General features: G+C 47.6%; 3 protein-coding genes across 3 annotated transcripts; 2 read left to right on the forward strand and 1 right to left on the reverse strand.

Annotated features, from left to right (window-relative positions):
* Positions 1–415: 415 nt before the first annotated feature.
* Positions 416–3,896, forward strand: LOC4324623 (ras-related protein RIC2-like). The gene is made up of 2 exons (XM_015792094.3): positions 416–798; positions 3,219–3,896. The coding sequence occupies exons 1-2, from the start codon at positions 563–565 to the stop codon at positions 3,646–3,648; spliced, it is 666 nt and encodes a 221-aa protein (XP_015647580.1). The 5' UTR covers positions 416–562; the 3' UTR covers positions 3,649–3,896.
* A 1,860-nt stretch (positions 3,897–5,756) lies between these two features.
* On the reverse strand, positions 5,757–7,498 carry LOC4324624 (probable WRKY transcription factor 65). Its single transcript, XM_015792105.3, has 3 exons — positions 6,922–7,498; positions 6,677–6,826; positions 5,757–6,527 (listed from the first exon to the last, which is right to left on the reverse strand). Exons 1-3 carry the CDS (start codon positions 7,122–7,124, stop codon positions 5,930–5,932), a joined length of 951 nt encoding a protein of 316 aa, XP_015647591.1. The 5' UTR covers positions 7,125–7,498; the 3' UTR covers positions 5,757–5,929.
* Positions 7,499–19,601: 12,103 nt separating this feature from the next.
* LOC4324625 (cellulose synthase A catalytic subunit 4 [UDP-forming]-like) lies at positions 19,602–25,344 on the forward strand. Its single transcript, NM_001405442.1, has 13 exons — positions 19,602–19,898; positions 19,999–20,108; positions 20,206–20,278; positions 20,386–20,533; positions 21,265–21,531; positions 21,632–21,974; positions 22,063–22,200; positions 22,787–22,912; positions 23,024–23,236; positions 23,316–23,562; positions 23,645–23,844; positions 23,936–24,289; positions 24,382–25,344. Exons 1-13 carry the CDS (start codon positions 19,733–19,735, stop codon positions 24,964–24,966), a joined length of 2,970 nt encoding a protein of 989 aa, NP_001392371.1. The 5' UTR covers positions 19,602–19,732; the 3' UTR covers positions 24,967–25,344.
* The last annotated feature ends 470 nt before the right edge of the window (positions 25,345–25,814 follow it).

Raw genomic sequence — 25,814 nt, forward strand, 5'->3', positions numbered from 1 at the left:
TAAATTAAAGAAGTGCAGGGGACTTTCTACGTATAAAAAGCAACAGACTAATTCTTAGTTCAGACTACAGGGTTGTTTAAATTGTAGCCAAAATAAACGTTACTAAAATTTGGCAATGGCAGTATTTCTTATATATTTATCAAAGTTTATCAAGAAATTAAATATATACGAATATTTAGCAACTTTAAAAAAATAGTATGATTTGAAATGGCATTAATATGAATGGCCCCTACAATAAAATCCTAGTACTAACTGGTTTCGTTCAATTTATTTTACATCTTATCAGCCGTAGGTTAAATAAAACAGAGAGGACTAAAAAGAAGTAGAGTGGACTTTCTGCGTAAGAAGAGCAGCAAATTAATTCTTCAGAGTTCAGACAAATTAAAACCCCACTGGCCACTGGCGCAAGAAAACCGAGCAAGCTCAGCTCAGCTGTCACGGTGTCACCTGTCAGCGCCCACAACTGCTCGCTCCGTCCTCCAAAGCCCGCGAGATCCAAAGCCGAACGCCACTAGCTAGCTGAGAGAGAAGCGCCGGCCGGCGAGGGGGCTAGTGCGCGGGAATGGCGGCGGGCGGAGGCGGCGGCTACAGGGCGGAGGACGACTACGACTACCTGTTCAAGACGGTGCTCATCGGCGACTCCGGCGTGGGCAAGTCCAACCTGCTGTCGCGTTTCACCAAGAACGAGTTCTGCCTCGAGTCCAAGTCCACCATCGGGGTCGAGTTCGCCACCCGCAGCATCCAGGTCGACGGCAAGGTCGTCAAGGCCCAGATTTGGGACACCGCCGGCCAGGAGAGGTACGTACGGCCTCCCCCTTCCTCTCCTACTCTAGCCGCTTCCCGCGTTGGTGCGCAAATGGGTAGTGCATCGAGTGTGTTCTGCTAGATTTGCTGCTGGCCGCATGCTCATGGATTTCTCTTGGAAGTTAGAGTGCGACGTAGCCGATAATTTTCCTGCAGATTGTTTGTAGGCGCTTCGCTATTGCTTGGTTTTGGTTAAAAAAAATGTGAACTTTGGTTGTCGTCGTTGTCGATTTTAATTTCTTGTTTGAACTAGTTCGGTGCTGATGATATTAGAGCATTAATATTGTAAATTTGACCTTGATAGTTCCTGCACGAATTTGGCATGGAACCGAAAGTGTAGTGAGTGCCAATTCACATCTGGCTGGTTCTCCTGGAGGGTAGATTACTAGATTGGGAGGTGACACGTGGTTTGGCTGTTGGGACGTCCATGTCTGTTTCATTCGAGATTAATGGTTCGAGAGTGAAACCACCAAAAATCGTTGTTGTGTTCTAGCGAAAGTGGTTGCTGTGTCGTCTTCCATTCGAAGTTTATAGAGGAAGCAGAGGAAATGCTATGTGTCAAAAATGCAGTGATGCTAGTTTAGCTGCAGTGTTAACTGGGGGACAGGTGTTTCACAGGTGTTAGAGGACTTATTGATAAGTGCGGCCCCAGCGGCGAAATGGTCGCTATTGAGGGCTTCTATTGCTATGGATCTCAAGAGTAGAAAGTGCCATTGTGGTCACGACATTTCTGCATCATGAGGAGTGCATAAATACGCATCAAAAGCATACTTTGGTTCCCGGCTTATGTAGTGTATACCTAACTACCTAACGCACTGTATTGCAATACCACACAGTTTTATTGATATTGCTTTGGAGCCTTGGAGGGGGAGTATAAATCGAGAAGATCATCCTAATTGGACAGTGCAAAACTTTGTTCGTACTATATAGAAACTTTTGGTTCATTATAAGTCTCTCTGAATTATGGATAAGAATAGTTCTGTCAGAAATACTAGGTCCATATGGTTTCTTTAGAGAGGTTGGGGGAGGCCCATCACTCAATTTTTATACAACAATAAAACTTATTGGCCGTGTGCAGTGTGCTTGTTAGCAGAGGCAAGAGATTTAAACCATTTCCACATCTAAAAAAGAATACAATTTTATATTAAGAAAACACCTTGCATGCTATTGTAAATTAAAGTCTAAGAAACTAGTAAATCTATATCCGAGACAATCATAGAATGCAAAATACACATAGACTGACTTGGGTGGGGACGTGGGGTGAACTAGGATTGGTTGGCAATTTTAACAACAAAATCACAAAGCTTTCACAGAAAATTTTATAATGTATAACTTGTGCTATACCAGTGCCTTATTTTTCTGCTATAGTTTCTATTTGGATCCTTAATATTTCTAAATTCCACATTCCTGTTATACCATAAAGACGCCTCAGCAACCAAGCCAATCACACATTCACAAAAAGCAACCTTGCTTACTGACCTTGACCTGAGATGTTGACTGTGAGTTTGGCGGTTGTTTGCTCCATTCCAATAATCTGTTACCCGCTCGTGCAATTTGGTGTGTTGTACAGTCACACCATGTTGATGTGAATGACTAGAGCTTAAATCCTAGATCTGGACTTGGCGAAGGGGAACAGGAAAAGATGGCCTGCCCCTTATGGCCTTAGGGCACCCGCAATGGTTATCTATAGGTTCTCTACAAGAGATCTATGTCAGCATATTTTCCTACTTGGAATAGATTGAATGAAGAGAGAGAGCAAAGCTATCTACTAACCTGGAGATAATCTATAGAGAAAAACGAGGCAATGGATTAGAGAGCTATAGATACCCATGTAGACATACTATTGAGGTGGTTTACTATTAATTTAGTCTATTGCTGAGATGTACATGTTTTATAGAGAGCACCTTACTTTACCATAGCTTGGCCTTTTCCTCACTACATGCATGCCATGTGTCTATCACATATTACTGTAGCAACACATTGGCAGCACTTTTTAACCTAGGAAATAACAAATAAGGCATCATAATGTTCCTTCTAATATCAAATGTTCATGCCAATTGTTTTTAGTTCTGTTGTTTGTGGACAATTTTGAACATGTTTGCTATTGGAATCAGAATTACTACCTCCATCCCACGAAGAATTTATTTGTAGCAGTTCTCACACTGATTGCAGATTAGTACTGTGAGGGAATGGCTTAGGTTCCCCTTGTTATTAATAGTTGGAGAATGTGTGTGTGAGAGAGTATGTTGATTTGTGGAGTGAGTAGGGTCAGAGCTAAAAGTAAATTGTTCGTGGACAAATTTTGAATGCTAAAAGTAAACTCTTTGTGGAACAGTGGGAGTAGCTGATCCTTCTTTATGATTTTCTTTAGTGCATAATTATATGATTACCTAATATTTTCCTTCTGTTGGCAGATACCGTGCTATTACAAGTGCCTATTACAGAGGAGCAGTAGGTGCACTGCTTGTCTATGATGTCACTCGGCGTGCTACTTTCGATAATGTGGCACGCTGGCTAAAAGAGCTGAGAGACCACACTGACCCTAGTATTGTTGTCATGCTAGTAGGCAACAAATCCGATCTCCGCCATCTGGTGGCTGTTTCAACTGAAGATGGAAAGGAATATGCTGAGGCTGAGTCATTGTACTTCATGGAGACATCTGCATTAGACGCCACAAATGTAGAGAATGCTTTTGCAGAAGTTTTGACTCAGATATACCAAACTGTCAGCAAGAAGACGGTTGAGGCATCAGATGATGGATCAAATGCTCCAATCAAAGGAGAGAAGATTAATGTGAAAGATGACGTGTCTGCGCTGAAGAGAATTGGCTGTTGCTCAAATTAGAGTAGAGATGCATTTCTTGTTGATTTTTTCCACTAGGTGTACGGCTGTATGTTGCTTCTATTGAAAGAGGTCCATTAATTTTCATTTTGTTGTGGTGATATTGAGAGTTAGATTGTTCCAACTTTCAGTTATACCATTTCTTGAAAGTCTTAACTCAAGACAGCTCCTTTCGTCAGATTGGTTACTGTATTCGACATAATTCTGCAAAACATTTGTTTACAGTGGGAACCTGGCAATATTTCGGGGCATTCTGACAGCCTTCTGAACAATTAGAGTTTTTGACAGTATGGCTTGTGCTGAGTTGCTTAACTGCATCCTTTAGAGTGGCACATGTTGGACTGTGTACATCCACTGTGGATGTAGAGGCCGGATTTTAATCCATTTTCTAAAAAAAAAAAGAGTGGCACATGCAACAGTAGTAATGTAGGCCTCCCATCTTAAGTTCATGTTGCGTGTCCTTCCTGATGGATGCTAAAATTTCCTGCAGGTGTGCTCTGTTATGTAAACTCAGAAACTCATCAGCAAACAAGGCCTTATCCATTCATTGTCTAAAATAGATCAGCAAACAAGGCCTGGTCCAAGTACATGCAAGTAGCCATAGCCAAGCCCAAAAGCCAGGTTTGTCATGGATGCCACCCTTACGTCAGTGACAAACTGACAACAACTCTTTTGTCTTTTCCTGCCGATTTGATTCCTATCATCTACTCTTACGTGGTCAGATTGTGAAATGTCCGACTGTGGATAATGACTCCAAATAGGCTAGTAAAGTCACATGTTTTATCTTTTGTTTGTAAAGTTGGCTGATCATGCGTTTTTCTACGACCTCTACCTTTTAGTCCTAGCTATCCCCTCTATTGTCATGGGGAAATTATATCGGAAAGTCCTGCAAGCTTTTTTTTTTCATCTGTATAGCTTGTCTCTTAGCATCGAAGCTAACAGACGAATAAATAAATGTTCTAGTAATTGCTTAAGCAAAAATGTGACGAAACTTTGGTACCTACTTCCTAGTCGTGTCATTGGTGGAAAGTTGAAATATTTATTTCAAGCACAACGTGAGAATCTCTCCTGAAAAAAAGTGTGTTCATGATCTAGAGCAGTTAAAAGAGGTGCCTATACATACGTAGTAGTGCTTAACTGCTGCTGAGATAAGATGGTTCTAAATTAATCGCCACATGGAGAAGATGGCATCACGAATCTAGCATCGTCCCCTTGTATTTACTTCTGGAAACGAATTAAACAAAAGCTCCTCTCCGAACACCAACAGTACTAGTACACCACTCGAGGAATTCCGAAATCCGCGAATTCGCTTCCCCCACCCCTGCCTCGCAGGATACATGCATACACACGCAGAACGCGAGCCGGAACAGCCGGCCGGCTAGATACATGGAACCCTGAGCCGAACGATCCGTTTGCCCCTATCTCTCGTAGTAACAGGGACGGTGTCGCGACACGGCACGAACACGACGCACCGCGCCGCGATAGGGACCAATTCGGCGACGTCCCAAGCGGCAGCGCGCGTACATACATGTAGCGTAGCCGGGCTAGCCTCGCGCCTCCGGCCGGCAGCCGGCTAGCGGGAAAGCGGTTTTTGCTGCGCCGAGGTTTTGCTCCGCCCGCCCCCGCTCGCGCGTAGGCGTAGCGCCAAGCGGACCGGGGCGGCGGCAGCCGGCCGTGGGCCGTGGCCGGCAAGGCGGGAAGGCGCGGCACGCGTCCCGCGGGTGGATCCGTGGCAGCGCCACACTACCCGGGCATGTGGCCTCGTGCGCGCGCATCCTTCCAAGTTCCAACTACCACGCCGAAAACGCTTGCCCGGCTAATGCCAGTGCCGCTTACCGTTGGATTCCGCATCGGACGAGACGAGAGGCCCCCACTTGCAAGCCGCAGCCGGTGGGGACGTGCGTGCGTGCGTGCGGAGAAACCTAACTCACTCATCACTCACTCGGCGGGATGGGCCTTGGAGCGATCGATGTGCGCGTCTATTCGACACAGACGGCGAGGAAAAACGCCTGAAAATGCCCACCTTTCGCTGCTTTTTTGTCGTTGGAATCACGTCGCCAACCACTTCGGAAACGGCACGACGGGCTTTGGATGACGAACACGCGACGCAATTTGGAGAGTGGGAATAGGAGGCTCTCTTGAACAGTTAAGCCACTCACTCCCATTGATCACCCAAGCTATGTACTAACCTCCAATCCAAATTACTCCAAGGAGAACTAAAGAAAAGCAAAAAAAAAAAAGGGAAATTGTAAAAGGGGAGGAAAAAGAAAAGAGGAGGTGATCATCAGGAGCACGGCGCGGTGGCCGCCAGGCCGAGCTCGCGCCGGCGGCCGAACACGACGGCGCACTCCGGGAGCTCGCCGAGCCCCGCGAACAGCGCGTCGTCCCCTTGCAGCTCGCGCTCCCACTCCTCCGGCGGCAGCAGCGGCGCGTACGACCGGTGCCACGTCGGGTGGTACTGGTCGATCCATCCGAAGTCGAAGTTCTCATCCTCCTCCTCGACCGCCGGCGCCGGCGCCACCGTGGTTGTGACCGCCGCCGGCTCAACCACAGCCTTCTGTTCCTCCTTCTGCTCCTCCTCCTGCTTCACAACCGGCTCAGATTCCTGCTCCGGCTCCGGCTCCGGTACCTCCAGCTCCGCCGACGCCGACGATTCGTTCTCCGCTGGCTCGGGGTGCTGTCCGTCAGCCACCGGCTCAGGCTTTGGCGCCGTCGACCGGGGAGACGACTTGCTCGCGTGGCAGCTGCTGCTCTTGGGCTGCGGCCACGGGTGGTTGTGCTCGAAGGAGTAGGTGACGAGCAGCACGGTGGGGTCGGCGCGGCTGCGCTCCACCTGCTTCCTCGCCGGACACCCCTTGGAGCTACTGCACCTGTAGTACCCCCTGAGCATAATAAACACAAGCAACAAACCCAAATTAAATCTTGCCACTTCAACAACCGTTTAACTGATCTAATTGCAGTGATTAATCAGCACGGTAACTAATCAACAGGCTCAAGAATATCAACCAAACTGAATATAAAGCCTAATTACCTTGGGTAGGGAGAGCCCTTGATGGGCTTCTGGCCGTACTTGCGCCAGGCCCACGAGTCCGACGGCGGCGGCCCCTCCCCGGCGCCCTTCGGCCGGTCGCCGCACTCCGCGATCGGCACGGACACCACCCGCTTCTCCACTGACCTCCGGCTGCTCAAACCAACCAAACACCAATCAATCCTCTATCCCTAAATCCTACCTAGGGCTTTAATCAATCGCAGACCGAGCCATAATATTATCCGTACCTGCGCTTCGCGGCAGGTGGCAGCGGGGACGACGGCGAAGCCGACGGCGAGGGGAGCTCCCGCTTCTGCCCTCCCCGGGGCGACGACTCCTCGGCGGCCCCTTGCTCGTCGACGGACTCCGCCCGCGGCGAGTCCGTGCCGGCGCTGCAGTACCCGTCCTCGGCCGACGTCGACCGATCCATCACCTCCTCTCCGGCCGCCATCACCACCACCACTCCCGGCGCACACACACTCCAACTCCGGATAAAAAGCCCAAAGCGAGAAAAACTAATCCAACGCTTTCCCAAAGAATATATAATATCTCTCCGCGCCCCCTTTGTGGCTTTGGTGATGATCACTCCCCCCACCCACAAACTAAGCGCAGTATCGCGCACGGATGAGGAAAAAAAGAGGAGAGAGGAGAAGGGGGGGAAGAAGAGGAGGGGATCGGTGTGCGGCTAATTGGAGCTCATGATGGAGGGGATGGAAATGGTGGCGAACAAACGGATGGGTGCAGCTTTCAATGATCTCCCTTTCTCTCTCTCTCTCTCTCCTCGCCTTGGCTACATGCGTGTTTGTATATGCGGCAGCGTATGCTGGCTCCTGCTAGTGGATGCCTTTCTTTATGCGCAGCGACGCTGTCACTGACCGAGCGTAGGAAGACTACCATACTCTCTCTCTCTCTCTCTCTCTCTCTCTCTCTACGCTGCGCTACACCGGCGCGCGGCACATGAACGTGTATGTACGCATGGCGTTGTTTTTATTTGACGTTCTAGATCGGTTGCATGCCATGCCACTCGTTGCGCAAACTGGATTGGATCTCTCGATTCTCTCTCTCTCTCACTCTCGTTGTTGCGTCTTGGAGGAGGAGATGGTGGCGAGCCGGGGACGGACGGAGAGAGCGACGTTCTGGGCCGGGGCGAGCGATTAATCTAGTGCAGGCGGCGATGGCGACCCCCTCCCTAACCCGATCTGGCCAATCATCCCCGTGCTTCTGCTGCTATCCCCGTGGAAACACAATACACACCAGATCGTACATGAGAAGGAATACTATACGGATACCCTGTACTTTAGCGTGGTTTAATTCACAGACGAACCTCCAGAACCAGTGCCGCCCTGTGACGTGATCATATATATCTCAACAACAAAAAAATAGAAGATTATGTATTGTTTGTTAGCAATCCGTCTGGTGCGTTGGATCTCGATCAAACGGCGGAGGATACGCTACTACAGGTGTACACGTGAGATAGCTTGGATCGATGATACTACCTCACGAATCACTCGCATCTCACGTGGGTTCACGTACAGGTGTACAAACCCGATCTGAAACTACGGCAGTTAAGCTTTTCCATGTGGTGCTCAAGAAGCCGGCCTCCTGGGAGAGGGTACAGCCGGTGCAAGTTGTATCGAAGCGCTCCTTATTTTTTTCCCCTCAATTGCGAGCTATAGGTGTCCAACCATCAATGGTCCATGTGCCTCACTTGAAAATAAAAAACATAGACGATGGCTTTGTTTGGGGTACTTGTTAATTAGTTGTTTCGATCTTATACTAGTATAAATGCTGTCAGTGGCTCATGCACGGTATCTAGCTTAATTTACACCGCTCTAATATTTTTGATATCTCTGTCTGACACAAATGGTGTTATACATTAACTTCTTCATCTGGATATTGTAATGCTAGCAGCCCGTATGATTAACTGAGTACAGCAAGCACGAAAGATGCGGGCATCGATCGATCCATATACTAGTACTAGATTTTTTTGTGGTGGGCTACTGAGAAGTGGTCCCTGTATTGTGTGCGAGCTGGATTTATTTTTTTTTCATTTTTGTTCTGACGAATAGAAATACGTTCCCCACGTGCAGAAATCTCGGCATCACTGATTTGAGATGTTGATCATGATGTGCTCCAATCCAAGACCTGTTTCCTTTTGTCCAAACGGGAGGATGAAATTAAAAAGGTATCTATAGAACGCTATTTTGGGCTCCTTTTCAGGGGGCTCACTAGTCGCTAACTTGTGCCCAATAATGCTATTTTGGCGCAACAAGCTTCTTGAGGATGAAGCTGTGTTTTAGCTGGAAACATTATCTCCTGCAATACTGAAAATGTGTGTTCTGATTTTGTGCTACTTTAGACTTTTTAGCAGTACTACTAACAGCAGTACATATTTAGTACTAGTAGTACTTGTAAGGAGTAGTAATTGAGATGATACGGATTGGCTTTTCAGTTGGTCAAGCTCATGAGTTTGGATTCTGGAAGCAGCAGCAGCAGCACCAGCGCATCTAGCTAAAACCTTTTTTAAAAAAGAGAATTAAGCAGCCTATCCGTGAGCGGGACACGGTGTAACCAAACCCTTAATCACGAACCAAACGCCAAATTCTTTAATTAGTCAGTCGAGGCAGCAGGGACCTGCTTCACCTTATCTTCTTCGATCCGTCACGCGGGGCCTACTGAAGTACTGATCCGGATCACTAACTAAATAGTACCAGTAGCATCAAAGTTCCTACTACTGGAGTACTTTTATGTTTTAACCCAAAGCAAAGCTCCCCCTCGCCTTGGTTTCGGCCAGCACCAACGTGCCAAAGCCTCGTGATTCGTGTTGTTAACTGTTAACTAATCTGATTATATAGTACTCCCTCCGGTTCAAGATGTTTGACACAGTTGACTTTTTAGCACATGTTTGACCGTTCGTCTTATTAAAAAAAACTTTGTGAAATATGTAAAATTATATGTGTACATGAAAGTATATTTAACAATGAATAATTACTTAAATTTTTTGAATAAGACGAATAATCAAACACGTATTAAAAAGTCAACGGTGATAAACATTTTGAAACGGAGGGAGTACTAAGACACTGCGGGTGCTGGCCAGATTAACGATGTCATGTGCGTGGCGGGAGCAGTTCTATCAACAAATGCAACGGCTAATGCAAGCAAGCTACCATGAGAATGCCGGTGCCAAATATGCGTAGACCGTTTCTTGCTCCGGATTTCGCGATGGGATTAGAGGCGAAAAACGACGACGAATCGGAGAAGAGCAGCCGCGCGCGTCGGTATCGATCGACCGGCCGTTCGATCCATCCATCGATCTCAATCATTCGCGATAAAAATAATTGTTTCGGCTTGTCAAAAAAAAATTGTTTTCGGGAGGCTGTCATGGATCAGGCGCCTCTTTAATTCGCGTCACGGCCCTCGAATTATTAGCGCTAGTTTACGATTGATGACCCGTTCATCCTCCTCCGCCTCCTCCTCGCTGATCAGGAGGGAGACTTCTAAGAGCAATGATAATAATATAGCCAGCTGCCGGTTCTGTATTAGTACCATGTCACCTATAGCCATCACTAATATAATAGGCTGGCTATTAGGTTAGCTGTTTATTTACCTCTATTGAAGATTTACATATTTAATATTCGCATGTACACCTGATCTCCTCGCATTTGGTTGGAAGAAAGCAGTTTTTTCTCGTGTGTTGCGCTTCAGCCGAACGATAAACGGAACGCCCGCTCCATTCTTTTCCTTCTCTTCTCACTCCTCCACGTCAGATTTGGCTGACGCGAAGCGTGCTAGCGCCGGCTGATTAGGATCTATTAAACCTGCTCTAAGAAAACAATATCTCTCCTCTTGCTGAACTACGCAGCTTTGACAAACGGCATGCGGCGTTGAAACGATGCGCCTACTTAGATCTTAAGCTACAGCCTACGGCGCACATGTACATGAAAAAAGAGGTTGACATGATAGTGATCAAACAGGAAGTTTTTTTTTCCTTATCGGAGCGAGCGATCCTTGATTCATCCCCTTCGTAGTAGTAGTAGTCAGCGCCCTCGCGTTGCCATTGCCAGGACAAATTCAGGGAACTCCAATGATTTCCCGTCCCCGCCGAATCCCAAGCCGAGAAGTCGCTGCTACGACGCTCAAGTTGATGACAAAAACTCCACCGCCCGCAAAGGCGACAGGCGCCGCGCCCGCGCGAGCCCCCCCAACTGGTAGCTTTGCAGCGCGTGCGCGTGCGCGTGTGAGCCGTGTAGCGACCGAAGCTTCGGCTGCAGGTGGAGACAAAAGGCCCAGATTTCACATCACCGCGCTGTGTTCCAGGACGGACGAGAGATGGGTACCGAGACGACGCGAGGCCGCCGCACGCAACTTGCGAGAGTTGCGAGAGGGGGTGGATGAGATGAGGAGGAAACTTCGCGCACGCGTGCTCCGTTCCGTACGCGGGAGCGCGTCACGCGGCCGTCACCCTCTCTCGCGGCCGCCGGGCCTGGGCCGGTTTGTACCGTAGCGCGGCTGATATTTTTCTGGCCCCGTTTTTCTCCGGCTGCAACGAGGAATAATTGTGCGAATGCTTTTATAAAAGGGAGGAAATATCAGGGGTCTGTTGCTTGCTAGCTTCGGTTACCTGAGCTTGTTTTTGTGGTCGAAGAGAAATAAGGAAGGCTGGAATACTTGCCTGCCTGCTTGCCAAAACTGAAAGTGACATGCATGCACGATATTGTCTGCTCCTGTTTTTTATTTCTTTGACGTTGCCTGGCTGGCGTCCTGTTTGCTATTATGAAATGATGAAGAAGTCATCTTATCCGGCTCCTCGTTGTTCCGGTGGCGCTATGATTGACTTTTGTGTTTGTGTGACGAGAATAATATAGGCATGTTCAAGCTCGTCGAAGCAATTCCTTCCTTTTCGCGTATGAATGTGTGCATGATTGATGTAAGTGGTAGAGCACAAATCGGATGTGTATTGCGCTTGAGAACGAAAGAGAAGAAATATTGTGCAGCTCCCGACATGCTTCCTTTTACCTGTTCAGGGTCCATTTGGTCTCCCATTATATAACTCTGGATGATGCGGATCAGCGGATCACGCATCTTTTGTGACGGTAACCATGCAGTATACAATACAATATAATTGGCCAATCCATTCATTTCATTAAGTTGAGATCATAACATCTCACTATCTATATGATGGAAGCTACAAGCGGAAGCAGCAACCAAGCAACTGTGAAAGTTTCTGGGCCATTTGTTCGTTATCATTTGCCAAGCAGGCCATGCGTGTTTTCTGTTTGGAATAAGTTCGCCGGAGGTCCCTCAACTTAACAGCGAGATTGTTTGAAGTCTCTTAACCACAAAACTAGAAATGTGTAGCTCTAAACTCACATAAACCGTGCACTCGAGGTCAAGGTCCTATGGCAGTATATATGGGTGCTTTCGCTGACGTGGCATCCTAGTCAGCCAAAAAAAATAAAAATAATATGTGGATCCCACATGTAAGTTAAGTGAGAAGGAAAAATGTGGGGGCCACATCTCTTCTTACTCTTTTCTTTCTACTCTTCTCTTCAACGGTGGTTGTCGGCGGCAGACGGGAGTGAGGCGGCTGGCGAGCCGAGCCGAGCTCCACTGTCACTGCCACACCGACGCACACACGCCACTGCGGCCGCCTCTCTCCCCCTCTATCGCCGCCCGCTGCCGCGCTCGCCCGCTGCCACCCCGCCCAACGTCCACCGTTGGGTCGGCCACAACGTTGTTCATCCTCAGTTGTGAGGGCGGCGGTGGGCAGAGCAGCTGGCGAGGGGAGAGGCGGCCGGCCACGCTGGCGAGAGAGGAGGGCCGAGAGAGCGGCGGAGTGGAGCGGCCGACAGTGGAGGGCCGAGGCCAGCGCGAGCTCGCGCCGGGAGGAGTCTGAGATGGAGACGACGGAGGTGGGTTGGCTGCTAGGCAACGGGGTCAGTGGAGGGCTGTGCCGACGGTGGGGTGGTTGATGAGGTGGTGGTGAAGGTCCCTAGGTGGTCCAGGCAAGGCAGATCTAGGGTGGCATGTGGGGGCGGCGTCGACGACGAAGCCAAAGTAGGCCGAGGGTCGGCTGTGGGGCGCCGTTGGTCTCAACGGGGTGCTCGCGGCAATGAAGCTCCGTCGCTGCCGCCCATAGATGAAGATCCATCTGCTCTCGCTGCCTCGCCCCTTCTAGCCGCCACCACCTCCTTCCTACTTATTCCCTCCGCCTCTCGTCGCCGGTGATGTCTTCGCGCCGACCGCCTCTCCCGCCGGCATCCTCTCGTCGTCGTCAACACTATCCTGCCAGCGCCCTCCTCTCCTACCGGCATCCTATCATTGTTTTCTCCTCCCGACGCGAGCTCGTGGATCGGCCTCGGCCCTCCACCGCCGGCTGCTCTGCCCCTCTCTCGGCCCTCCTCTCACCCCGCTCTCCCGGGGCGGCCAATCTCCCCTCGCCAGCCACTCCGCCTGCCGCCGCCACCACAAACCAAGAGTACAAAACCGCCAGCCGCCTCGCCCTGTCTAACGCCGACAACCTCCCTTGAAGAAAAGAGAAGAGAAGAAAGTAAAGAGAAGAGAATGAGAAGAAAAAAATATGCACCTGACATGTGGGCCACACATACCTTTTTTTTTTTTGTTGTCTAGGATGCCACATTAGTGAAACCACCCTTATATACTGCCATAGAACCTTGAGTGCACGATTTATGTGAGTTTAGGGATACACATTTCTGATTTTGTGGTTAAGGGAACTAAAAAAATCTCGAGTAAATTGCATAAGTGGTACACGAACTTGTCAGGTGGGTGCAATCTAGTACATGAACTTGTAAAACGCTCGTTTGGTGCACAAACTTGTTTGGTGCGTGCGAACAAGGTCAAAATTGCACGGCAAGGTTAATCTTGTTAATCTTGTTGTTGATTTAAACTCTATGTAAACATATGTCTAAGAAGGATAAACATATAATAAGGCATAATGATTACATAAATCAAAAACCGAGTAATGATGCAAGGGATAGAAACAAAGAAAGATAAAGTGGAAACTAAGTTTATAAATATAATATTTCTACTACTATGTGCACACAGTCGTCTACTCATCTACTAATTTATAATTTATAATGTTCAACATAGAAAAATCGGTCTTGTCGTGCTATTTTAGCCTTAGTTTGCATGTATCAGATAAGTTTATACACCAAAACGAGCATTTTACAAGTTCATACACTAAATTGCACCCACCTGACAAGTTTGTGTACCGCTAATGCAATTTACTCACAAATCTCACTGTTAAGTTGAGGGACATCCTGTGAACTTATTCCTTTCTCCAGAAAAAGAAGCTTCTGGGCCTTAACTATGTAGGCTTTTCCGCTTGTGAGTTGATGGAGGCCGAAGCAACGAACAGGAACAGGCCCAAGCACCGTACGAGACTGTAGTGTGTGTGCTAGGCCCTGCCTGCGACCATTTGGGCCATGCGTTCATCACGTGCGAGACTGTAGTGTGTGTGCTAGGCCGCTCGGTCGCGGGCGCGAGTGTTGCCGGACTACGGAAATAAGCCCAACGTTATGGTGGGCCACATAGATTCGCCGCCCGTTTTAAGTGTGCTCTCAAGTCCAAAACAAAACAGCACACTTCTGTTCCAAAAAGTCTGATAGCGTGCGAGTTTCATGTATTGATAAAGCAGGAGAAAAATATAAGTCTATAGTTCTAGAAGATGGTAGTTAAGAAAAAACAGCCACACCATACGTTTACGACAACAACTGCTGCGAGAGCGAAAACAAGAACTAGCGATCTTCGAAACGACGCCGAGCGCGCCGCCGCCGCCTGGCCTGGGGCCAAGACATGGTTTTCACCTGAAGAAAGTAACTGGGAGAGACGAGATTAGATTATACAGCAACGCCCCAATAGGAAAACGGCACCCACAAGCATCGTCGTTGCCGGCCTGAAGGCATAGCTTTCGCTCATAATTATTTCGCCCCTCCCAAGAAAGGTTCCTGTCACACTCCGCTGCCACCACCATTCAAAAACCTTCAACACGTGGCCACCGCTCTGGCGCCTCACCGTTGGTCAGCCATCATGAAGGTGCACGAACCCCGACGCGCTCTAGCTCCATCCACGCAATTGGGTTGGATGGGGAGAGGGTGAGAGAGAAGAATGGATCCCCTCTCCCCCACACTAGCCTGCTCGACGTGGCCATCTTTTATCGGCAAAGGCGCCATCGCACACTACTAGAAAAACGATTTTTTATGGCGTTTGGAAAATATTTTTCATGGCGGCTATAAGAAAAAACAGCCAGTGTAGAAAATCGGGGGGGGGGGGGGGGGGGCGCCAGTGAAAACTGATTTTCGCTGGCGGCCATATTAAGAGGTCCGCCATAAAAAATACTATATTATTTTGAGGCGGACCTCTTAAATGTTCGCCAGCAAAAATCAGCGTTTTCGCTAGCGGCTACTATAGAGATCCGCCAGCGAAAAAACGGATCCGCCAGCGAAAAGCACAGCTCACAAATCGATTCCTTCACAGCATCACCCACCCACGCATTTAAAAGCAATTTCACCCACCCACCCACCCACTGCATCCATCTCTCCTCTCTATCTCTTTCTCATCTCCACCTCACCTCTCTCCCCTTCCTCTCCCTCTCCCAGATCTAGCCGGAGGGAGGGGGCGGCGGCCGCCGCGGCAGCGATGACAGGCGGACCTGGCGGCGGCGCTCGGGCGCAGGCGGGGAGGCTGGATCCGCCGCCGTCATACCATGACGACGACAGCGACCACCACCACCACCACGACGACGACGACGATCACAGCGACCGGTGACGACGACCGGAGGGCCTCCTCCTCCCTTCCCTCTCCCTTTCCCTCTCCCTCTCCCAGATCTAGTCGGAGGGAGGAGGCGGCGGTCACCGCAGTGGCGATGGCAAGCGGGCGACGACGATTTCGATGAATTTCTCCATTTTATGTTTGTATTGATGTTTCATATATGCATGTATTGATGTTTTTTTGTTTGTTGAGAATGAAGTGAGAAATTGATATAGTGTTCTCTTAAGGTTGGATGATTGGATTTGATGTGGATTTGAATTGTTATGGATTTGAGATTTGGGGATGTGGATTTGGGATGCTTAGCAGCATGGGGTTTTTGCTGGTGGCTGGAGGACAGCTGCATATGTTTTTTTATCTCAAAATTAATTATCGCTGGCGGCCGTAACCGCCAGAGAAAATTGATTATCGCTGGCGGCCGATAACCGCTAGCGAAGATTGATATATTCTCTGGCCTTTGCTTTGTGGCGGCTGCAATTTCCGCCAGGGAAAACCCAAAATGGCCGCCACGAAAGATGATTTTCATAGTAGTGGCAAGAGGACAATGTCTGGATATGGTCCGAGATTGATTTTCCTTCCCCAACCACAAAACAAAATACAAAGCCTTTCTCAATTGTCAATACCGGTTAATTTTGTGCCCCCCCAGCCTAGTTGATGATTAAAATAGCCCATACAATACATGGTTTCATTTTTGTTGATTCGTAAGTAGTACATGTAAGAGACAAATATATTGAAAACAATGCAGACACGATTTTATAAAAAAAATGTAAGATAAAAGTCATTTCAATCTCTCAATTCATTAATTTCTTGGCACATCATAAAAAATGCTAACATGACACCCTATTTAATAAGAATGAAACAACAAGTGGGAGTGGCCTTAATAAAATAATAATTTAGTAGGGCGCACATGTTAATGAGACCCACTCCTTCATCGCCCCAAAGTCGAGCACGTCGCTCGAGCTTTAGCACACGTGAACAAGTGACTGCTAGGGGCACGCGCTGTGCTGAGAGGGAAAGAACATCATAGGAGGAGGAGGAGGAGGAGATGAGGCATACGGACCAGGAGGAGGGGGTAGACACCGGTGCCACCTATGGCGATGATGACAGGGCAAGCTAGAGGTAGTGGGCAGCGATGGTGATGATGGAGGGGATCTTGATGGTAATGGAGGAGGAGGCTATCCGGTGGCCACCATATTTGCTTGGGGGGACAGTGGTGGAGCATGTGGAGCTCCGTGCATAGGAAGCTGAGGAGATTGCTGGCGCCACTGGGTCATCACCTAGCCCTACCTTCATTGCTGCATCTCTACCTCCATCGAGAGCCACCACTACCTCTAGCTACACTGAGCATTGTTGTCGCTTGCTTGAACTCCTCATCCTTCTCCATCGAGTTGCATCCCCAGACAAAATGCAAGTAAACATGGACCAAAAGTGATATTGGTGAGACGGATAGGTGAGCGGGCTTCCAATCCACATGTGTTAGCAACAACAATATTTGTTTCTCCTGTTTGTCCCCAAGATAACACCGTTCGTTGCCGCCACCATTGCCCAATGCATGACCTTCGTCCTCTTAATGGCGTTGCCCTAGAGTCACATCCAATCATGAGTCATGACTATCCTCGCACACTCCTCTACAAACAAAGAGAGAGGGAAGGGACGGAAGAAGTAACCCTCGTTGACATGTGGGCCTCTCAAACATTTTTTATTTTTGAGTGAATAGCAAATTGGGCCATATTTTATTACCCAAGTCTCACTTTATACCACCCGTAAACAAATCTGATCAATTTGGACCGAGTAACTTTGTTATCTTTTGAGTTTGGATCACCCCCAAACAATTTCTTCAGTACTCATCAAGAATCTCAATCAAATCAATTTTGATACAACGTTGAACTTCCCCGTCTATATGCAGGTAATATATTCAGCAGCATGGTGGGTGGATACAAATAGTAAAGAGAGTTAGGTGGTCCAAACCGAAAATATGGTAAAGTTACCCAGGTCCAAAGTGAAAAGATTAGTTTATGGATGGTCCAAAGTAAAACTTAGGCGATAAAAGATAGATTAGACTGTACTTTTTTACTTTTTCTCTAATAGTTACTACTGTAAGTAAGCGCCGCAGCTTTGGCAAATGAAAAATGGGTCGATCACATCAGGCATGATCTGAACTTGACATTGGTTCAGGAATTCTTTGCGGTCTACCAGCTTGTTTGGAGCAGCGAACTAGCATTATCAGAAGGGACTGAGGACACGGTCATTTGGAGATGGATGAATACTGGCAAATACACAGCAAAATCGGCATACATGGCCCAGTTCGCTGGCAGAGAGGAATCAAGGGCAGCCACCGTGATTTGGACATCATGGGCACTGTCCAAGTGCAAGAATTTTGCTTGGTTATTACTGCATAACAGATTACGGACAGCGGATCGATTGCAAATCAGACAGTGGCCAAATTGTTACTTTTGTCAGCTTTGCTACAGAAACCTGGAAACGGCGCAGCACTTGTTCAAGGATTGCCCGTTCACACGAGAGGTCTGGAACAGAGTAGCTGCGAGACTGGAATGCAGTCAATTATTTCTAGCGCACAATCCAGAGGAGAAGCTGATTGAATGGTGGGAAAAGAGGACATCCCAGCAGGACAAGAGACAAACAAAGGGATTGCGATCGCTACACGTGCTTCTCTGTTGGGAAGTATGGTGTGAAAGAAATAGACGAATCTTCAAGGATAAATAACTCTCAATGCTTCAGGTGGTGGCGAAGGTGCTGGATGAGGTCCAGTTATGGTCTGTTTGTGGGGCTAAAGACATTGTGAGAATAGCACATTAAAACTATACGTTGTGGCAAGCTGTTTTTTTTATATACTTTGGGTGTGTTTAGTTCACATCAAAATTAGAAGTTTGGTTGAAATTTGAACGATGTGACGGAAAAGTTAAAAGTTTGTGTATAGAAAAGTTTTGATGTGATGAAAAAGTTAAAAGTTTGAATAAAAAGTTTGGAACTAAACTCGGCCTTCCTCTTCCTTTTCCTCTCTAATCACCGTGGGTGATTATGTACAGTTCTTCCTCTGCTTAATATAAAATCAGCTCAGGCTGACTTAGGTTTTAAAAAAAAAAGTAAGCGCCGAGTCAGTGCAAACGAGGGAGTTAAATTGATATGGTTTTGTCTGTCAAGGTGCCGTTTCTATGGTTGGAGGAGGAAAATGAAATTAGGGGAATAGAACAGTCGCAATCCAAAAGCTATTGTTCTCTCTTCTACGGTAGTTGATAGTTCGATACGTGTGTTTGATGTGAGAGACTGAGAGGAGTGCACGGTGCACCTGCCCCGTAAGGACGCGGAACTACATTATCAGAGGCTAGGCCGGTACTGTTATACGCGACGTTCACGAATCACGATGCGTAAAAAAGTGAAGCATGAAACAGTACTAGGCTCTCCACGGGCCACATCATGAAAAAACTGGTGCGACGCCACGCTTAACAATTTGTCGGTCGTAAACTCGTAAAGTTAAAAGCCCCACGACATTGTCAACCAATATCTCAGCACATGAACTTCTCTAACGAGTACAACGAAACCGCATCCGCAAAAGCGCCGTGAACCAAAGCTCTTGCCGTGCTGTGCCGTGCCGGTGGCCGTGAACATGTGGAACACGAAGAACTCTTGCGCGAGATCGGAGCACCTGACCTCCCACCTCGCGTCCGGCCCGTCGCCGTCGCAGCAAGCGGGCTGTCAAAAACGACGCCACAGCGCGAGCGCTCTCGCCGATCCGGCGGACCCACCCTCCTCACCTCGCGCACCAACCGCCCGTTCGCTAGTCCGATCCCCCACCCCTCATCCCCCCTACGCCTTGCAGGTTACGCGCCTCGCCGCGGCCAACGCAAACCAAACCAAATCCCCCGTCACCTTCGCTTCGAAACCCCGCAAAACCCCATGGAAGAAAACACCGAACACCTGCCGCGCGCACGCCTCCTCCTCCCCCGCCTCTCCTCCTCTCTCCCGTTCCATGTCCGCTCAACCTTGCTTCCATTCTTTCCATCCACCCGCCGATCGACGCGATGCCGACGCCCCAACCCCACCCACCGCCTGCCAGCGCCACCCCACCTCGCGCCTCTGCGGCTATGGCTATATCACCATGCCTCCAACCTCCGGTACGCTTAGCCTCTCTCTCTCTCCCCCTCCCATTCTGCGCATTGCTCTCTGCGCGCGGTCGCGTGCTGCTGCTCGCGGCGCCCCGGAGCGTCTCCTTTGGGGGAGAGGAGAGGAGAGGAGAGGAGAGGGGGGTGAGCCATGATGGAGTCGGGGGTCCCGCCCTGCGCCGCGTGCGGGGACGACGCGCACGCCGCCTGCCGCGCCTGCAGCTACGCGCTCTGCAAGGCCTGCCTCGACGAGGACGCCGCCGAGGGACGCACCACCTGCGCGCGCTGCGGCGGGGAGTACGGCGCGCCCGACCCAGGTGCCCCCGCGCGCTGCGGGTTACTGTTTTGCCCTATGCGGGATTCGATCGATGCGGGGGATGAAGTAGCAGTTTCTGACGAGGTTGATCTCTGTCACAGCGCATGGCCAGGGGGCGGTCGTGGAGGAGGAAGTGGAAGAGAGCCACGAGCCGGCGGCCGGCGGTGTTCGCGAGAGGGTCACCATGGCCAGCCAACTCAGCGATCACCAGGTGAATAGCCCTCTCCATAAACTCGTGCAATTCTGGGTAGAACAGCTTGAGCGCTCCGACGTTGTTGACAATGTTGTGTGGGATTTTGTGGGAACAGGATGAAGGAGTTCATGCCAGGACTATGAGCACCCATGCCAGGACAATTAGCAGTGTCTCTGGAGTTGGGAGTGGTAAGCAACTCGTCTCGTTGTCTGTCATATTTTTCCTTGCATTATTCCAACTGAGTACTGATATATATATATATATATATATATTTTCACTTGTTATGGATTTGAAGAATTGAATGATGAATCTGGGAAGCCCATCTGGAAGAACAGGGTGGAGAGCTGGAAGGAGAAAAAGAAAGAGAAGAAAGCCTCAGCAAAGAAAGCTGCAGCAAAAGCTCAAGCTCCACCTGTTGAAGAACAGATTATGGATGAAAAAGAGTAAGGAACATGGAACCATTTCATAGATCCATGTGATCCATCAAAAACTTAACATTTCTTGATTCATATACATTATTTACAGTTACAAATGAAAATTCTTGTGTATATTAAAATATATCTGATTAGATCAATAGGCTAAGAATACTCTTGATCCTTGTTGACATATAAAAAAACAAACTTTATGGTTTGGGTAAATTTAGAATCTGGCTATATCTAACCTTTTCTTTGAATGTACTAGATGCCAGATCATGTGCATTTAGAACTGAACTTGTTGTCTTATGCAGACGTTATTCGTTTAGAACTGAACTAATAAATCCCTAATGCAGATATTATCTCACAATGCTAAAATATAAAACGTCTAATTGGATTACTACAGAAAAACCCTTTAGCTAATTTCGAGATCAGCATATGTAGTCAATCTTAAGTTCTTAACACATCATATTTCATACTTCATTAATAAGGTTTCATTTTGGTGCAGCTTATCTTTTTCTGGTATAACACTAGGCCTTCTTATTTTGTGATGCGAACAGTACATGTTCATCTTTGTTCCTCCAGTATACTATCCTAGCCTATTATGCAACCTTTTTAACTTCGTGTTCATATCCTGATAATGTGCCAGTAAAGTCTCAGTTTCAGAAACTCTTGTTACTTCAGGTTTTAAATGCTGATTGTTGACATAACACTGTACTTGGAGAATTGATTGTAATACCAAGCAATTTGCCCTTTTGCAGCTTGACAGATGCATATGAGCCACTTTCTCGGATCATTCCTATATCGAAGAACAAGCTCACACCTTACAGGGCAGTAATCATTATGCGTCTGGTAGTTCTGGGGCTCTTCTTTCACTACCGTATCACCAACCCTGTTTACAGCGCCTTTGGTCTCTGGATGACATCAGTCATATGTGAGATCTGGTTTGGATTCTCCTGGATCCTGGATCAGTTCCCCAAGTGGTGTCCTATCAATCGCGAAACTTATGTTGATAGGCTGATTGCACGGTGTGTTCGCTAAAGCCTAATTTGTATATGAAAACTATATACATTACTATTCATTAAGAATTTGTGTCTCATAAGCTGCATTGCTCATGTGTTGTTTCAGATATGGAGATGGAGAAGATTCTGGGTTGGCACCTGTAGATTTCTTTGTCAGTACAGTGGATCCATTGAAAGAGCCTCCTCTAATCACTGCGAATACTGTTCTGTCCATTCTTGCCGTGGACTATCCAGTTGAGAAGATTTCGTGTTACGTGTCAGACGATGGTTCGGCTATGCTCACATTTGAATCACTTGCGGAAACAGCAGAATTTGCTAGGAGATGGGTTCCATTTTGCAAGAAGTACTCCATTGAGCCACGTGCCCCTGAGTTCTACTTCTCACAGAAGATTGACTACTTGAAGGACAAGATACACCCATCTTTCGTCAAGGAGCGTCGGGCTATGAAGGTAGATAGGAGTTTATACAGTTTGATGGTGCTCTTTATGTTATATTGTACTTTTGCTAATATTAAAGCAACTATCACATTTTGTGCAGAGGGATTACGAAGAATACAAGGTGAGGATAAATGCTTTGGTTGCTAAGGCTCAGAAGACACCTGAGGAAGGCTGGATTATGCAAGATGGGACACCATGGCCTGGGAACAACCCTCGTGACCACCCTGGAATGATCCAGGTAATTCAGTTTTCATTACCAAAACATCAATCTTGGATATTTGTTCTTGTATTCATACCGGGCAACCTTTTACAGATTTGCAAGTTTGTAATTCTCACCTGAAAACGGGATAGTTTCTGGTGTACAAAAGTTAAGAATAAATGAAGTTTAGGTTGCCACTTGGAGTAGAGATTCTATTGACTTCTGCTTTGAAACAAAATATGTCAAGTGTTAACTATTGTTTGCATGCAGAAAACCAGGAGAGAAAGTCTAATCCTATGCAGTTCCACTTTAAGATTTTCGCAGATAATATATGTCATACAACTTCAATTGATTATCGATATGCTCATTCTTGTTGTCCAGGAGATTGTGCATAAATTCTATCCTACTCTTCAGGATGCAGTTAATTAAAATTATGTCATTAGAGTAACTCAAGGTTTTACAGATTTATTAGTAAAATGGTTCAAATGTTTTGTGGAGCCCCCTCTCTCTCACACACTCACATATGGCTTTTTATACTTGCATCAAAACCAAGACATAGATAACATGCAGACGATAGCCTATTCTTCAAACTTACACTTAGCATACCACTGGCTTTTTGTAACAGGTTTTCCTTGGTGAGACCGGTGCTCGGGACTTTGACGGAAATGAGCTTCCTCGGCTAGTCTATGTTTCGAGAGAGAAAAGACCAGGGTACCAACACCACAAGAAAGCAGGGGCCATGAACGCTTTGGTAAAAATAGCTCCTAGAGAAAATTACACATATATGTATTAGTTTAAAGTATGGCAAACTTATCATGTGGATATAGTAATTGAAAGTTTGGTCACCTTTCTAATTTTTCAGGTTCGAGTATCCGCAGTTCTGACAAATGCCCCTTACATTCTTAATCTTGACTGTGATCACTATGTTAACAATAGCAAAGCTGTTCGTGAAGCGATGTGTTTCATGATGGACCCTTCTGTTGGTAGAGATGTCTGCTATGTCCAATTCCCACAAAGGTTCGATGGCATTGATCGCAGCGATCGTTATGCCAATAGGAATGTTGTGTTCTTTGACGTAAGTACTAAGAGAGTGACTATGTATTGCATGACTATTATCTTTACCCAATTTATATATTCATACTTATCATCTGCAGGTTAACATGAAAGGGCTTGATGGCCTCCAAGGTCCGGTTTATGTGGGAACTGGTTGTTGTTTCTATAGGCAAGCGCTCTATGGTTATGGACCACCATCACTGCCTGCGCTTCCAAAGTCTTCTGTCTGTTCATGGTGCTGCTGCTGCTGTCCTAAGAAAAAAGCTGAAAAAAGTGAGAAAGAAATGCATAGAGACTCTCGACGTGAAGACCTTGAGTCCGCCATTTTCAATCTTCGGGAAATTGACAGTAAGTGCACAAACATGGAGAGATAAAAGTAGTTCGAAATTTGAATAATTTTGTGTTCATTATAATGTGGTTTGTTTTGCAGACTATGATGAGTATGAACGCTCGATGCTTATCTCCCAGATGAGCTTTGAGAAGTCGTTTGGACTGTCATCAGTGTTCATAGAATCAACTCTTATGGAGAATGGAGGCGTTCCTGAGTCCGCAAACCCATCTACACTGATCAAAGAGGCCATTCATGTCATTAGCTGTGGATATGAAGAGAAAACTGAATGGGGAAAAGAGGTGTTAATTCTCCCCTTATTATCTATACCTTTGTTGAAGTTCATTCCTCCTAAAACTCAAAGCGTGATTTCTTGGTTCTGTCCTGTCATAGATTGGCTGGATCTACGGTTCAGTCACAGAGGATATCCTGACTGGGTTTAAGATGCACTGCCGTGGCTGGCGATCCATCTACTGCATGCCGATAAGACCCGCGTTCAAGGGATCAGCGCCAATCAACCTTTCTGATCGTCTCCACCAGGTTCTCCGGTGGGCTCTCGGTTCCGTTGAGATCTTCCTCAGCCGGCACTGCCCACTCTGGTACGGCTACGGTGGTGGTCGTCTGAAATGGCTCCAGAGATTGTCCTACATCAACACCATCGTCTACCCGTTCACCTCTCTTCCTCTTATTGCATACTGTTGCCTGCCCGCCATTTGCCTGCTCACAGGCAAATTCATCATTCCCACGGTAAGATGCCTGTCTCTATACATGTTTTTGGTTTGAGTTCTGATGTTGAACATTGCTTAGTGACATTATTCATTTGTCGTTCTTAATTTCAGCTCTCCAACGCTGCAACCATATGGTTTCTTGGCCTCTTCATCTCCATCATCGTGACGAGCGTCCTGGAGCTGCGGTGGAGTGGCATCGGCATCGAGGACTGGTGGCGCAACGAGCAGTTCTGGGTCATCGGTGGCGTCTCCGCCCACCTCTTCGCCGTGTTCCAGGGTATCCTCAAGATGATTGCTGGGCTGGACACCAACTTCACCGTTACGGCCAAGGCGACGGACGACACCGAGTTCGGCGAGCTGTACGTGTTCAAGTGGACGACGGTGCTGATCCCGCCGACCTCCATCCTGGTGCTCAACCTCGTCGGCGTGGTGGCCGGGTTCTCCGACGCGCTCAACAGCGGCTACGAGTCCTGGGGCCCGCTCTTCGGCAAGGTGTTCTTCGCCATGTGGGTGATCATGCACTTGTACCCCTTCCTCAAGGGTCTCATGGGTCGCCAGAACCGGACGCCCACCATCGTCGTGCTCTGGTCTGTCCTGCTCGCCTCCGTCTTCTCCCTCCTCTGGGTCAAGATCGACCCGTTCATCGGCAGCTCCGAGACCACCACCACCAACAGCTGCGCCAACTTCGACTGCTGAGCGACATTTGTGCTCCAGGAGCATCCCGTTTGGCGGTGTTTTGCCGGTATTGCAAATGTGTGTATCTAATGCGACGAAGACGATGGGTGGTTTCCTCTCTCTGGGCTTTGTCCTCGATCTGAGAGGTGTTGTAGGTTAGTACTCCGCATGAAAATGTTCATTGTATTGTTATTGTCTGTGATATAAGAAGTTTTGATGTTGAAGCCGCTGAAACTATGAGAGGGCACCGTTAAATCCGTTTAATCATACTTGTAGAAAAAAGAGGGGGAAAGAAAAGGTTTTCTTCGGTGAACTTGAAATTGGACTACTGATCAGTTTGTAATGTTATATGACTATATGCTACTGAATCTTATCTTATGCGTAGCCTCCTGCAGAAGAGAAAAAAGGTACGCCGTTGTCTTGCGAATAATAGCAAACAAGATTTTGCTTAGCCTTCAAAATTCCCTAGCTACCATATTCTTGCACTAACTTTTCAGCACCAGCTTTTCGGCTAGTACTGTATTCTTTCATGATAAACAACACCCTTTTCGGCTAGTACTGCATCCTTTCATGATAAACAGCACTAATGACTGCTAATTCGAGCACGCTTCCTTGCCTTTGCATCTTGACAATAATCAATACTACGACCTAATTGCCACGAATTAGTACTACTACTCCTACTGATAGAAGAACGTAGATAAATTAATCTACCAATCAGCAATGTGGTGCAAGGTGTGACTGGATGATGACCATGTAAAATAAGATTTGATTGTTTACATGGGCAAGCTTATGATAGTTTGCTGTGTCGACCTGACTAACTTGAGTTGGAACCCATGGTGGCCCGTGCTGTCTTGCATAGACGTAGGGAC

This window comes from Oryza sativa, chromosome 1, assembly GCF_034140825.1.
Source record: "Oryza sativa Japonica Group chromosome 1, ASM3414082v1".
Lineage (NCBI taxonomy): Eukaryota > Viridiplantae > Streptophyta > Magnoliopsida > Poales > Poaceae > Oryza > Oryza sativa.

What these genes read in the sequence shown, in the direction of transcription:
- LOC4324625 (NM_001405442.1), top strand. Translation starts at nt 19,733, where the DNA reads ATGATGGAGTCGGGGGTCCCGCCCTGCGCCGCGTGCGGGGACGACGCG. An exon ending in GGAATGTTGTGTTCTTTGAC is followed by an intron (nt 23,237 to 23,315) that starts GTAAGTACTAAG and finishes TATCATCTGCAG; the next exon opens with GTTAACATGAAAGGGCTTGA. An exon ending in AAACTGAATGGGGAAAAGAG is followed by an intron (nt 23,845 to 23,935) that starts GTGTTAATTCTC and finishes GTCCTGTCATAG; the next exon opens with ATTGGCTGGATCTACGGTTC.
- LOC4324624 (XM_015792105.3), bottom strand. Translation starts at nt 7,124, where the DNA reads ATGGCGGCCGGAGAGGAGGTGATGGATCGGTCGACGTCGGCCGAGGAC. An exon ending in CCACCTGCCGCGAAGCGCAG is followed by an intron (nt 6,827 to 6,921) that starts GTACGGATAATA and finishes TGGTTTGAGCAG; the next exon opens with CCGGAGGTCAGTGGAGAAGC. An exon ending in AAGGGCTCTCCCTACCCAAG is followed by an intron (nt 6,528 to 6,676) that starts GTAATTAGGCTT and finishes TATTATGCTCAG; the next exon opens with GGGGTACTACAGGTGCAGTA.
- LOC4324623 (XM_015792094.3), top strand. Translation starts at nt 563, where the DNA reads ATGGCGGCGGGCGGAGGCGGCGGCTACAGGGCGGAGGACGACTACGAC. An exon ending in GACACCGCCGGCCAGGAGAG is followed by an intron (nt 799 to 3,218) that starts GTACGTACGGCC and finishes TTCTGTTGGCAG; the next exon opens with ATACCGTGCTATTACAAGTG.